General features: G+C 40.2%; 1 protein-coding gene across 11 annotated transcripts in view; it reads left to right on the top strand.

Annotated features, from left to right (window-relative positions):
* Nucleotides 1-758: 758 nt before the first annotated feature.
* Nucleotides 759-15,998, top strand: part of LDB3 (LIM domain binding 3) — a 136,494-nt gene continuing 121,254 nt past the window's right edge. For 10 of the 11 annotated variants that reach the window (XM_069980645.1, XM_069980648.1, XM_069980650.1 and 7 more), the window contains exons 1-2: nt 759-815; nt 6,729-6,858. In XM_069980645.1, coding sequence (XP_069836746.1) covers nt 6,766-6,858 — 93 coding nt within the window. In that variant the 5' untranslated portion in view covers nt 759-815; nt 6,729-6,765. Of the gene's footprint in view, nt 816-6,556; nt 6,618-6,728; nt 6,859-15,998 lie in introns of those variants that run through there. The other variant, XM_069980646.1, reaches the window with a different exon arrangement.

A 15,998-nucleotide genomic window follows, 5' to 3' on the forward strand; every position in this document is an offset into this window, starting at 1 on the left:
TATTAATTTATTCTTTTATATTTCTTTTATCTTATTATTTGAAATTCTTTCCTGACACCATTATTGCCAGGGCAAGTGCCTTGTTCTTACCCACATTTTGGTTGCATTTGCAGTCTTCTACCCCTATCTACCCCCATTTTGCAGTCATTTTTGGGGTCCAAAGTTTGGGTCTGTGCGAAAGTTCAGGTAAAAGTCTGGGCCGGCAACCTCTTTTATTTTTCAGGCTCGGTTTAATCGCATCTCTCCTCTTACCACCTCCTCAATAAACTGATTGTGACTGTTTCGTCAGTACAATATGTCAGAATTTGTGGCCCCACTTTTAATTTTGACCAGGGGCCCACTTTATGTGAAACTGGCCCTGCTTACGTGCCACAGTATGCTTCCAAAACTCACAGTCACTGTTTTAGGGCAGATTTGTGAATCAGATCAGCTCAGATTATACATTTTACTTCTGCCAATATAATAACATATACTAATACTTTTATTATGCTACTACTAAAATGTGTTAAAATTGCAAAATTCAGATAAGCAGTCACATGCTACAATGCAAAAAAGAAAAATGAGAGAGAAATGTTCATGTTTTTAGCAGAATCAGAATTAAGGACTTATTCGTGGATTTTCTTTAAAGATAAGACCATTTGCCTCTGCCAAACAGATAAGTGCAACTGTAATGAGTCCACCTTAAGAACTCCCCCCTCCTCATCCCCTCTCCAGCAGAATGACGTCACACTGGACACAGGGATCAGATAAATGTGCTTATGGAGCAACTGTTGAGCCACAAGAGCACCAGAGGGGATCTGCAGAACAGCTCCCAGGTAGAATCTAATGCCTTAAAGGCTGTGTGACTAAACTAACACCTCTTACAGAGCCACAGAAGAGTCTTTTCCCTGTTAACTTTCTGCCTAGCTCTTAGCACTTCTTGAATGCCTCTAAACTGTGTTTGACAGTATGATGTTGTTTGCATTTTGTGTGACCGAGCTTACTGTGCCAGCTGGGACTTACAGCAACCCATTTGTTCACTAATCACAGGGGATCAGCTGTTTTCAAAGCTCCAAACAGACTGCATGGAGACAGATATCACTGCCTGTAGCTCAGCACTGTGATGATCTATCACTTGGTTGTCAGTCTCACTAACCAATATCTGTAGCTGATAATTGTCATTAATATGCGCTTCAATGGACTCTGGATAGTAGAAAAATGATTCTATGAGCACTGTAGTACAATACTATACAGCTTCAAAGTACATTTATATTGATAACATTTATATTAAGTATTTATTTATTTATTTGATTCCAGAGTGCAGTAGAAATGATAAGGGGTTAACATAGAGAATGTACACATACAGGATGTAATTAAAAAAAAAAAAATTAAGTAAATTACAAAATGGAACGAGGAAGATAGACCCTGCCAGGGAGGGATTACTTTATCCAACCTTCTTTGTTTTATCATGAAAGTTATTCATGATTATAGACTGTACATATGCCCTCCTCCCCCCATGCACACACAACCTGAAGATTGTCCTGAATGTGTCCATTGGATAAGTTATGTCTACATATAACTTACAGTACTTATACCTAATCCTAGATACCAGGTAGCTGTAACCTCTGCTCTTGGGGTCTGAATTAGGCTCTTATGTACATTTGGATGTTTGGGCATGATATATGATTGCATTGAATGACTTCAGAACTGGAAAATGCCTTTGATTTATAATTTGTTTCTCTATGTCATGACATCTAGGTTATTCATATGCTCCATTAGCTAAGAAGACTGACAAACCTACAAAAAGCAGGCATATTGACACCGATATATTGACACTTATGGTGCATTTACACAGACAGATTTATCTTACAGATCTTTGAAGCCAAAACCAGGAACAGACTATAAACAGGGATCAGGTCATAAAGGAAAGACTGGGATTTCTCCTCTTTTCAAATCCATTCCTGGCTTTGGCTTCCAAAATCTGTCAGATAAATCGTCTGTGTAAACGCACCCTAAGAGGGTTATGTATCATTTGCACAATTATTTTTGCACTTGTGCATATTTTTTCTGTGCTGCGCAAAAATCTCCAGTCCATGTGCAAGAATTAGCATGAGTAGCACAGGCCCTGATAAATATTGCGCAGTTTTATAAGATAATAAACAATGCCAGGGTCTGACTGGAGTAATGTTGCACCATTATTTTTGCGCAAAACAAAAATTGCAAATGATAAATCTGGTTAAAAAAGTAGCTAACATAAGACCATGCCCCCACCATGCTCTCACAGAGCATAAAAAAAGAAAAGAAAAAAGGCTCAGCTGGTGTAAACTGCTCAAAAATAGCACAAAAGGCTTGATAAATGCAGCAAAAAAATATAAACACTGCAGAACGAATGATAAATACTAAATACCCTATAAATACCCACTAAATCTTCACAATGCTAAGGTATAGAAACATATATATAGGTTATTAATCTATTTCTATGCAACTTGTCCCTTATTGTCCTGTTTTACATTATTGTTTTGCTAAACGATTTAGCAGGTCTGAGTCTATCAAACAATAATATTCAGCTTATGATGTAGTCGGCTCGTAGGCCTCTATGATAGACATTAAAACTGTTAAAACCAACAGTATGTGTTGTAGATTACACAATCACACAAATGCAAACAAATAATCCCCACAGTTCCCTTGCAAAAATGTACGATCAATTGTTGGTTTTCCTTTCATTGAAAGGACAGTATGTTTAGTGACGGTTTTGACAGTCTTGATTTATTGATAGTTATTAGATTATCACTGAATTACTAAGGTCCAGTGCAGGGTTTATCATATTGCTTAAAAACCATATACTGTAAACCTACATATTTACAGCAGTCAGTAAGTGCTGGATATAGCAGGGTTAAATTATTTGTCCAGTATAATTATTATTCTAAGAAGAGAACCTTCCATCTGAAAAAGACTTACCAATGCCATACAGACTTATCTAAGGGTATACCAATCCATATATCTGCATGGGTAGAAAGGTCATGGTCTATTGTGTAAGAATTGTAATGTGGTTGGTGCACATAACAGCCAGACAGGAATTCATTTGCTTGGTCCTCATTCATTTAAAATGTTGAAGCCATACTTATACACAGGGCTATATTACAGTTCTCTGCTGCATGTCTGTCATACCCCTTCATTAATCTTACTTAAGATTAAAAGTATGGTATTATAGTTTTCTGTAAAATACTTAGTATATAGTGGTCATTTCCTCACTCTTCCTCCATTACATTAAAAGACAACTATCAGTTGTACATACAGTAACAATTCTTCAGCAATCCCGTAAACTCACACTAAAACCTATTTATATTCCTTGCTATGATAGTGAGAAAATATACCCATGTTTTAGAAAGGCATGGACTCAACTTTCATGTTGCCCATGTGAAGGCCCTGATGGTCTGACCAGCTGCTCGGAGCTGCTCGGAGGAGCTGTATTCCATGAGATCTACTCCTTTAACTTCCTCCCCTGTGTGTGCCAGCAATGAATGCTGCTCTGTGAGATTGATTACAGGAGCACCTGTCACATAGCAGGCATTCAGGGCTGCCCTCTGTGACATGCCCCCAAAGACTGTCCCAGACCAAGACCCATAAAATGGATTTTACAAGTACCATGCAATGCAGCTGTACAAATGAAACATTTGTACATAATGTAACGTACTAAGGGTCCCATTTTTGCATATACAGGTTGCCCATGCCTAAAACATAGCATTCCTTGTAGTATAAAAACATAAAATTATTATTAAAAATATTACTTGAAATAACAAATCTGAATAGTAAATATAGGAATTGCATTTGATTAGCGGAGTAGATGGAGAAATAGCAGAGAAAATGAGTCAGCTGTAGGACACCAATAATGCTAAACTGGAGGATTATCTGCTTCCCACTTTTACTCCACAAAGAGATTTGGAATGAAGAGGTTCCCATTTGCTAACATGACATTTTCCCTAGACAATAGGAAAGTCCTCTAACTTCCCAACAGGGCCGCCACTTGGGCAGCTGCTGGTACAGCCACAACTTAAGGCCAACTTGTCATCTTTCAGATGTTTTATTGTAAAGTGTCTTCCATAGAAGTTCAAAAATGTATCAAAATACAAGAGAATCCAGTATCAGCATAATAGCTTGATAGCAATGTATATGGCTATAGCTCGTACATACCAGATGACCGATACTGCTATAAACTAGTATAGACTATAGACTAGTTTCATCTCTTTTAATGGTTATGAGATGGGATGACGAAACTGATCAACCAACAGTTAGATCCAATGACCAGAAACAAGAAACTTTAGAGGGGATGCCCACTTTGGACTATCCCATTTGGTTAGCAGGATCCCCTGATGATAAGCTGACGACAGGTCATCGCACACCACACATACCAAAGCCCTGCCCACTTGTTTCAATGAGCTCAGAGTCTACCAGTGTTTCCATTCTCAATCATTTTGTGCGACTCCAAAAGCACAGATTTTGGAGTCCCACACGATAACAGCATATGCTCAGAAACAGACTGAACATAGACACTATGAGAGGTAATATATATCAGCATACTGTTCTGCTGGTAAACTTACTTATGCACAAATGTAACTTCAGAAGTGGAAATAGCCTAAGACAGGAGCAGGTCATCCACAATAGGTGATGGTTACAGCTCCCATTCCTGCACAGTGACCTCTCCCAAAGAAGATAATGAGTCAGCAACCTATTTTAGAAGTTTTGATCAGTGGTGGTGTGGGTGTTGAGACCCCCACCAAAATAAGTGGGCAGAATTAAATGTTGGGTAATTTTGCACTGAATCCCTGCCTCTACATGGCCCTCTACATTCTAATATATGCAAATGCTTTAGAGGTTCTGAGATCTTGAATCTTAGAATTTGCATCCCTATCAAATATCTACAATTAACATGAAGGATGGATTTAAAGACAGCTGGTATGACTGCATGTCTCTTTACTGTGTCTTGTGTCTTGTGGCTAACATGTTATAGCACAGTTTAGATGACATGGCTTTATAGTAAGCATGGTCTTAAGGGTGCTAATCCTTAACACTCATTAACTCATGATCTTTTGGCTTTCAGCTATTCGGGTTTTAGGGTCTGCATCCCTCCAGCAAGCTATGTCTATTGTCCCACCAGACATTCAAGACTTGTAAAGTTCAATACTTAATAATTACAAGATTATGAGTTAGAACTGATTGTTCAATATAAGAAGTGACTTCAACCAATGGACTATAAAGTAACATAACCTCAGTGATAAGTTTCACATACAAGTACCAGCCCAATGGCATTTGACATCTGCATTCCAAATAATGAAGCCATTTATAAAATAATAATAGGGACTGAAAAGTCTAGACAAAACAAACAACAGGGAAAGGGACAAAAAGAGAACAAATAGTTATTCCATAATTAAACCTCATCTAGTTAAGGTGACCTGAACTGGTATAAATAACATATTAGTACATAATGCAGATAGAAGTAATAACTTAACAGGCTCCGTCTCCAGCCCTCCCATCGTTCTTCTGACCCATATCTATTAAGGGTTTATGGTGACCTAAGTTTGGTTCCTGTGAACTGTGGGGAGTCTGGCTCTTGCAGCTATAAGAAGTACACTAAAACGTGGTTACATTTCATCCGTCTCAATGCAGCCTACGGCCATTTTCACACAGTGCAGTCTTGGTCAGCATTTTGCATCCATAGTTTTAATCCAATATCAAGAGTAGAGTATAAAGACAGGAACAATTTTATAGAATGAGGCATGTGCTCATTTTTTCAGTGCATTCCTGGTTTTACTTAAAAATACTAATGCAAAATACTGACAAAATCTGCACGGTTTGAACACGGTATACATAGATTCTATCCCCTCCTGCACAGACATCCTAATATTTCTATTTATAAAATTATATATTATTATAAAATATATTTAGTGTATTATAAAATACTGACAAAATCTGCAGTGTGTGAACAAAATCTGCATTGTGTAAGGCTGGATTCACATACGTAGATTTTATCCCCAACGGCTCAGACATCCTAATATTTCTATTTAGTGTATTATAGAGACAATTTCTAACATCCATTCTTATATAGACTATTGTGTTACATGGGAATGCTCACAGTTCTCTCCATCATCTCTAATCTCTGCCATATTAGACATACTACACACACCACAAGTGCAACAATAGTGACCCGATAATGTATATTTTTATGCCAGTTAGAAATTGTTTGGATCCAGTGGATCTCATTTTTCAATCCATTTATATATAGAAATGTTTGTAGTGATTTCAGCATTAACATTGAAGACTCATGACACACAAGAGTAAAGTATATACTGTAGTCATTTTAAGTATCCAGATTAAGATTACTACATGGCCACAGGGTTATTTTCAAGAAAGTATGTAGTGTTTCCTATGTCAGAAATTTGCTCTACAGAGATAGGGGAGTGGGATGCTTGAAGAGATCCTCTTGGACTGCTATGAGGCAATAATAGATCTCTGAGTCACAGTATCCTTGCATGGGAGGTATTTGGTTACATACCATTTATGGGTCCTGCTCAGCTGGGATATCTCTATCTGCATTATACATCCCATCTATTCTTAGGTGGCACTTCCAAGCGAGTGAACAGGCAAGATTACAATTACCTTATAAATGCCTTAACCTGGAGCCTTTTCCTGCTTTTCCCATTGGATTGAGTTTAGTAAAAAAGTTTATTATTTGTCTGTTTTCTTCCTCCCAGAGCCTTCAAGTGGCTGCACTAGAAAGAGGTGGAAAAAATGGCTTACACTGTAACCCTCGCTGGACCCGGCCCGTGGGGATTCCGCCTGCAAGGAGGAAAGGACTTTAACATGCCCTTGACCATTTCTAGAGTAAGTGTAAAGAGTTGAGTGAGTTATGTGTATGTGCGTCTGATAGAGGAACATGATATTCCATAGGGTAAGATGTGTTTGGAATAAAGTTTATGGAGTCTGTAAAATGTTCTATAAAGTTACAAAGGTAGATCCTTCACTTTCTGCCTGCAGAGAATACTGTGTATACTGGATATAGTCTCTCCATTGTATTTGCAGGATGTACAGATGCAGCATTGGTCAGATGTAGCCAACGCATGGTTGTCATTTGGGGCAATGTTTGGTTTTCAGTTATTGTAACTGAATGAGCATAATAGAAACAGATAAATGACACAGTCATCACTGCTACATCAGCAATATTACTATGATTTACAGCATTGTAGACACATCTTAATATATTGCAAGTTTGCAAGGAATATTGATTAGTTGTGTTTATTGGGCCGTAATGTGATGACAGATTTGCAACGATGAGGTGCCTAGGATAACAGAATGATAGTTACATGGATCTTGTAGTGCTTTGTACTGAAGATTATTTAAGAGTCAGAACTGAACAGTAATATAAAGTTATACATAGATATAGATATGTTTATTGTATTTACCCATCTTTCTCAGAAGCCTGAACGAGTATAGCTACAAAAGTTAAAGAGGAGACTATACCATTGCATATGTCAGAAGATTTGTTATTCAGGAGCCTGAGAAAGCTGTGTGAAGGGTGCAGGGATAGAGGCCACACAGGTCTCCTGGAAGCATGCAAAATAGCTTAAGAGCCAAATGTTATTCATGTTTATTCACATCCATAGCAATAATGATTTAATGTCCATTGGTTTTAATGTGAAGTGTTTCTTAGGGCCCTTTTACACAGAAAGATTATCTGACAGATTATCTGCCAAAGATTTGAAGCCAAAGCCAGGAATGGAATTGAAAAGAGGAGAAATCTCAGGCTTTTTTTTATGACCTTATCTCTGTTTATAGTCTGTTCCTGGTTTTGGCTTCAAATCTTTGGCAGATAATCTGTCAGATAATCTTTCTGTGTAAAAGGGCCCTTAAAGAGGACCTGCCCCCCCCCCCCCCGTGCCGGGGTGACAGGCTCCCGACCCCCCGTTAGAGCACCCTATACTCACCTAATCCCGCCGGGTCCCGCTTCTGGATCGAGTGACGGAGATCTCAGCCGCTGCAGCCCGGCGCTGAGAGATGACTCCAGCGCTCATAGAGAATGACAGGAGAGTCCAGTGCTCCGTCATTCCCTATGAGCTTTGGACTCATCTCTCAGCGCGAGCGCCGGGCTGCAGCGGCTGAGATCTCCGTCACCCGACTGGATCCAGAAGCGGGACCCGGCGGGATTAGGTGAGTATAGGGGGCTCTAACGGGGGGTCGGGAGCCTGTCACCCCAGCACGGGGGGTGACAGGTTCCCTTTAAGGATATTTTACAGATAGATAGATAGATAGAAAGATAGATAGATAGATAGATAGATAGATAATCTTGTGATAATTTAACATAGATATTGATTATATATTGCGTTCTTTACCAACCTGTATACTCCAAAGTGCTGAAAATAATGATAAACCTTTAATAGCGGTGCAGACATTGGTTTATGCTATAGTATAGTGTCCTCTTTTTCTTCTTTTACATTACATCTGCTAAGTTTCTTTTATTGTAATTTCACAGTAAGGCTATGTTCACACACGTTAATACCACAGCTGTTGTATTTCAGCGCAGTTTTTGCATGTTTCTGCGGCCGATACTGCCATATCAGCCTTCATAACATTACTGAACAGTTATTTGATTTGCAGACACCTTTAGGTGTGCCTGCAATTCAATTAACCATTGGCCGCAATAAATTGTACAACCATGAGAATTGCCATACATTGTGTGAACAGACTGAATAAAGACCGTTGTTCACAGCCTGCCTGATGGAAATAATTGACATGTCAATTATTTCCATGGCCGTATGGGAAAAGTGGCCGTTGTGCAATACATTGTGTGCACAGTGGCCGCTGTTACCCATAGGATTCAACACAGTGCATTCTTTTTTACAAGAATGTCCGTTGTTATGATCCATTGTTATAATTGTGTGAACATACCCTAAGGGTATGTTCACACGCTGTGAACGACCGGCTGTTCTGTGACTTAAGTACCGGCCGGATGATGTTTCCGGCCGCAGGGTTCTGATGTGGGCGCATCAGCGCGCGGCCGCATCAGAGCCTCCCACAGCACACAATGAAGCAAGCGGCCTGAGCCACTCGCTTCATTGTGTGAACTGACAGGGTTTCCTATGGCCGCAATTCATTGAAGGATCCCATAGAGAAATAGGCAATGTTCAACACTGCCTATTTCAGTGTAGCTGTATAAAACAGCACCGATCCATGAGATCGGTGCTCTATTGCTATGATCTGCTGCAGACCATTGCAATAGAATACCAAGCCAGGCCCGACTCAATAGGAGATAGCAGTCGAGATCACGGCAGTTCAGTGCAGGGTCGCGGCGCGGCCCCCCTCTGAACTTCTCTTCCGGACATATGACGTACGGGTATGGCATATGTGCTTAAGAGGATATGGCGGATGTTGTCTTCACTGATCCAAGTGAATTGGTTGAACTATGAGTTAACAGCGCTCAGTCAGTTATTAAGGTGGACGCTGTCTTCACTGATCTAAGCGAATTGGTATAACACACTATGAGCACCCAGTAAGTTAATAATATGGTATTTGTTTTAACTGTTCCCAGTGATTTCGTATAATGCACGACAGGCACCCAGTTACTTGCTAAATTGCATACTGGCTTGACAGCTCCCACAAAAAATCACCAACAATCTATCCAAAATCAATCCACAAGCCACCCTCCTATCTTCTTTGTCCCTATTGCTCTCCCTGCTCTGCAGTAACAGCCTTCTGCGATCCTTCTCACCACTACACACACAGCCAACTACTTGCATCTAGAAAGCGAATCATCCTATATAGAGGGGGAGATGCTGACATCACAGAGGGGCTTGCAGGTGATTAGACGGGTACAAGGGATTATGGGTAATCCCGTGCTCCCACCAAATGACAGTACTGTAAGATAACATGTGCGGCAGCCATGTTTATTAAATTTGGAACTAATCGCTGTGAATTCACTTCGCAGAACGTAGCAAACTGATTTATTTATTTATTTATTAGTCATCATGGAAAACAAGGCACTTCCTGTGTTCTGACTTTTTTTAAAGAGTCTAAACACAGGAAGTCTAATGATATAGGAACACATTGAGCTGTAACGGGGTGCACTGGTGTCACTGGGCCCACCTCCAGTGCACTAGATCTGCTGATTAACATATACAGAAAAATGGGAATATCTGGAGTTTGGGGCAGCAGATTTTATAATGAGGTGAACCGTATTTGATTTAGTGCAGTAGGACTGATCTGAAAGTGTTCAAAGTTATTGAAGTGATTCTAGTGAAAAAGTCACTTTAATAACCACTTCACACTATGGCTAACAGCTAATTATTAAAAAAATCGCAGCAAAAGGGAACAATCTACCAAAATGGTGATCCTATATCTTATTATGAAAATAATGCTTAAAGGGGTTGTCCAGCGAAAAAATGTTTTCTTTCAAATCAACTGGTATCAGAAAGTTAAATAGATTTGTAATTTACTTCTATTTAAAAATCTCAAGTCTTTCCATACTTATTAGCTACTATATATCCTGCATGAAGTGTTGTTTGTTTACATTCAGAAACATTGCTCTCTACTGACATCTCTGGCGGAGTCAGGAACTGTCCAGAGCAGCAGCAAGTCCCCATAGAAAACCTCTCCTGCTCAGGACAGTTCCTGACTCCGCCAGAGATGTCAGCAGAGAGCACTGTTTCTGAATGTAAACAAACAACACTTCCTGCAGGATATATAGTAGCTTATAAGTATGGGAAGACTTGAGATTTTTAAATAGAAGTAAATTACAAATCTATTTAACTTTCTGATACCAGTTGATTTGAAAGAAAACATTTTTTCGCTGGACAACCCCTTTAAAGTGTACCTGGGAATATCTGGAGAATGGGGCAGTAGAATTTCTAATGAGGGGCACTTTTCAATTCAGCGCGGCGGTGGCGGTGATGTGTAAGTGTAAAAAAAAGTTATTGCCGTAATTCTGTTGATAGATTCTAGTGAAGTATTTTCCTTATAGCACCCCCACAGGGAAAATTTTACATTACACAATGTTCTGAAGTCAACATTGACTAAAGTCAATGTTCTGTCCTTGTGCGCTCCCATGGATATGCTAGAAATAAGTGAACCAATGACATTGTGGCTAATGGATGTTTTGCGTTAATATGTGAACTTACCATTAAATAAAAAAAAAAATATATATATATATATATATATATATACAGATTTAGACATTTTTTCCTCATTCACTAACATCTACTTATGTTAGACACCTAATTCTTCTTACCTTAAAAAACGTAAAACCCCTGCGACACTTGAAAGCGTATACCATTAGTAATTCCTGATAATACCGAGTGCAGTCATGCAGCTAACAAGCCCAGGTTCCGCACATGGTATCACAGTCAATGCTATTTAGTCGGATCTGTTAGCAGATTATGAAATGTCTTAGGCAAGACACATTCCAATATTACAATGAAAGGATGACGGGACCTCTGTGCAAAAAAATTTATTCAGCTGGGTAATACAATAAATCATGCTTCATCTCACTTTCATGTATGATCAGTAGTTTTCAGTCTCAGAGTACGGTGGCCTAGACCTCAACTGTTTTAAACATGGATTACAAATCTATTCAGTGTGATTCAGTGTGAATAGGGCACAGATAGCAATGCATATGGCCTTTATTGTACATCCACATGCCTTAGATTTCATGACGGCATACAAAGGTTTTTGATATTGAATATTGTATGAATTTCTCCTGATTTTCCGGCTTCTAGCTTAATCCTCAGAATTCATGGAAGACAGGGAATGGTATGGTCCATTTTTATTTTGGTAAGAGGTTAACTTCTTAGTTGTTGTCCTGTATAAAAACAAGAATTCTGAACATAACCCACGTCACTTGACTTAAAGGACAACTCCGGCAAAAAGTATTTTTTTAATATGTTATTACTTATGGAAAGTTAGCCAAAATCCTAATGTACATTAATTATGGGAAATGCACATATAGGCCTATATCCCTTAATTTAGTAGATTATAGAGTGTTGAAATTCTCTCAAAATCTGTGACTTCACGAATCAGTTGTAATTCCTATGGAATGTCCAGCAGGGGGCGCACTATATATAGAATTCAATGAGTACCATTGACTTCTATATATAGTGCCCCCATGCTGGACACTCTATGGAATCAATGGCTGTCTATGTAAAACATCTGTCTGCACACATATACACTGTACTACTCCCCCATCATCTGCTCATAGTATTACCAGGGCCATCCCCTTCACCAATCTGGCCCCCCCGCTGCTGCCACATATGCTCTGTACTACACCCCCATCATCTGTTCATAGTATGAGCAGATGATGGGGAAGTAGTATCAGGGCTATCCCCATCACCACTGCAGCCCATGCAGCCCCTGCCACTGCAGTTCACCTGATCCTGGAGCAGCAAGAGACTATTCCAGAGCTCCAGATCACTATTTGCGTTGCGGCCTACTTCCTCCCTGAAACCGGGGCATCAATTACAGCAGCGGACCTGCCCGGACCCCCTGCGCTGCCACTGATGCCACCTGCTGTCACTCCATGCAGAACACTGCCTTGTTGCCGCTGGCCGCAGCTCCAGCATGCCGGGCGGGTCCGCTGCTGTAATTAAGGCCCCGGTCTGAGGAAGGAAGTAGGCCGCGGCGAATAGTGATCCAGAGCTCCGGAATGGTCTCTTGCTGCTCCAAGATCAGGTGAACTGCAGTGGCAGGGGCAGTATCGGCGGAAGCGGTGATGGGGATAGCCTTGGTACTACTTCCCCATCATCTGCTCATACTATGAGCAGATGATGTGGGAGTAGTACAGAGCATATATGGCAGCAGCGAGGGGGCCGGATTGGTGATGGGGATGGCCCTGGTATTACTGCCCCATCATCTGCTCATACTATGAGCAGATGATGGGGGAGTAGTACAGTGTATATGTGTGCAGACAGACGTTTTACATAGACAGCCATTGATTCCATAGAGTGTCCAGCAGGGGCGCACTATATATAGAAGTCAGTGGTACTCATTGAATTCTATATATAGTGCGCCCCCTGTTGGACACTCCATAGGAATTACAACTGATTTGTGACGTCACAAATTTTAAGAGAATTTTAACACTCCATGATCTACTAAATTAACGTTGCATAAGTAGCAACATATTAAAAAATACTTTTGGCCGAACTTCACCTTTAATTCATAATAGTAGAATGCAATTATGGTAAATGCTGCCGGCAAAGAGGCAGTGCTGGAGCTGGCTTCTCATCATTCTGTGTGTATAATTTGTTACAATGAAATCTAAAGACAACTTTCTGTTACTTGTGTTAGGCCACTTTTAGTTATAATACATATATTTGAGGAAGGAGGTGAGTGTGTGTGTTGGGAGGGTTTCATTCCTCCCCCTGACGTACCTGTTTGCCTGTCGGCCTGACAGGAGGGGCACAGCAAGGCCCAGAAGAGGCGCCCAATTTACCATGAGATGCTGCAGATTTCTGAGACTGCTACCATGTTCTCTTCTCAATAAATCCAGTGTGGGACATGAGGGTGGGAATTTAGTTGAGACTAGCAGATACAGATACAGACGGTCTTGATAAATCACCATGTTCACTTTAACCATAAACAAAAATGTCATTTAACACCTCACAAACATAAAAAAGCTGGACAACCTGAAGTTCTAGAATATACTTACATAGCATATCTTTTGTGTATGTATATTCAATATATTTATGTCTAGGTATTGACTAATGTAAGGCCGCATTTACACACACAGATATTGACAAATTTATCTGACAGATTTTTGAAGCCAAAACCAGAAACAGGTTATAAACAGAGGACAGGTCATAAAGGAAAGACTGAGATTTCTCCTCTTATCAAATCCTTTCCTGGTTTTGGCTTCAAAAATCTGTCAGATAAATTTGTTAATTATCTGTGTGTGTAAATGCAGCCTAAGATTCAGACTTATTACTTGCCTTTCTTGCCCATTCCTTAAAAGTCCTGTTATATCCTAATTATAGATGGGGGGTGGGTTAGAGAAGTTTCAGGTGATTGCTAAACTGCAGGGGGTCCTGGGGGGTCAGTGCAGGAGGTCACAGTCAATCAAACAGTGACAGGTGAAGAGCCATTTGTGTACACCAGTCAGAGACAGCATTGTCCCTTCTTTCCTCCATCTAAAAATAAACCACGGCAAATGGTAACATTCACGAAAGATGCTTGTAGTGTTATCTAGCTGTCAAGTTATCCCAGACACAGACTAGTAATCTCCCGTTATGGAGCAACCTGACAGTTATAGAGTGATATTTATAAGATCCCAAGGGTGACATTAAAATAGTTAAAACAAAAAAAAAAAGCCACTTACCATTGTATTATTTGCCATATGCCGTATGCAAGTGCTTTATGCAAACACTTGCTGTGCAAATATTTTATTTGCATTGGTTGCACCGGAGGGGGCACGGCCTTTGCGTGCACTGCATTTGAGATTTTTACACTTGAAAAATGTCGGTGAAACCTAAGCCAACCCTTATCTGGCTTAGGTTTAATGCATGTATGCAGAGAGGCTCCAGTGTGCACAGGATTTATGTAGAAGCATTGCGCCTAAACATATTACTGCAAGCCTCTTTACCTTGGGGACACTTCTAAATCCAGTGCAAAAAAAGGGTGGACTCAAAGGTATATTCCTGGAAAAATTTACTTAAAGTAGATTGCGGAGGGTCCGACCCCTGAACTCTGTATCGGACCCTGCCGACTCAGCATGCGACACGCGGCTCTATTCATTCCTGTGGAGTGACGGAAATAGCCGAGGACTCGGGAAGAGCATTTTACTCGGCTCTTTGTGCTCCATAGGAATGAATAAAGCCGCGGGTCACATGCCAACCCGGGGCTCAGTTCTTAACAGAGTCAGCGGGGTCTGATACGGAGATGGCTGGGGGGTTCAGGGGTCGGACTCACCGCGATCTCCTACTTCTAAGTAAATTTTTCCCGGAATACCGATCAATAAATGTTCCCCATTAACTTCTGGTTTCTGCAGATCTTGTTTTGCTTTTTCTATTTCCAAGGCATCTCCCTTGGTCTACCCATGTGTTTTTAACACACATCAGTTGACTAAGAAACAACGAGCATCTTTTGCTATATTCTAAATTGCATTACTATCTTAAAGGGATTTTGTAATCATTTACATTATGTTAATTGGCAATCCTCTTGAGTTTTATTTGCATTAGCCAAGTTCAACAACAAAAATCTGCTAAACTCACTGATTTTGGTGGGACTGGTTAATTATTTTATGTATATATGGGTGGCAGATAATATTGAGAGAAGGATCAGGCATGTGTTTTCTCTGGAGGTAAGCTGCTGCCAGTAATGCTTGGTAGAACATGTTCATATAGACACATGTACTTGGTCATCCCTATGGCTATGTTCACACAACATTAAAAATAGAGTACAGGTGCTCGAATTTCATATAAAAAAAACATCAGTTATTCCCGCGATTTAACTGACTGAAATGGCAATGCATTGAAGTCAATGGGAAGACACTTTTGATTATTTAAACACTCCCCCTGGAAGTTACGTGTATTCCAGCTGAAGAAGTGTCGAGTCAGACAGGAAACAGCTGTCCCGGATAGTACCCGCTCCAGTCCACACCCCCGTCCTCCCTCCCCAGGCTATGTACCGCATATGAGAAATTAAAGACTGCTATCAATGGTGAGTGCTCCGTCTGTTTCTACGTACACATTTTAAATACCTGCTTCTACGGTTAGCACCCCATGCAGCCATCAGTGTATGATACCTAGTCCGTTCATTGAGTGTAGCTGCAGCTTGTCTGTTTGAGTGGTGCCGGCTGAACTCTCACTCTGTTTATCATTAATAGTTTGATACTCTTCACTTTGCACCTTTTGTATGGGTGGAATGCCATTGTCATTTTTTTATTGTCATATATAGGGTTTTATTTAAATTAATTAATTAATGAAATTGAATTTGGTTTAAATGCTGTTTCTACTGCGTGCAATTTTTTGATGTTGGTGGAATTT

The sequence above is a fragment of the Dendropsophus ebraccatus genome, chromosome 8 (genome assembly GCF_027789765.1).
Source record: "Dendropsophus ebraccatus isolate aDenEbr1 chromosome 8, aDenEbr1.pat, whole genome shotgun sequence".
In the NCBI taxonomy this organism is placed as follows: Eukaryota; Metazoa; Chordata; class Amphibia; order Anura; family Hylidae; genus Dendropsophus; species Dendropsophus ebraccatus.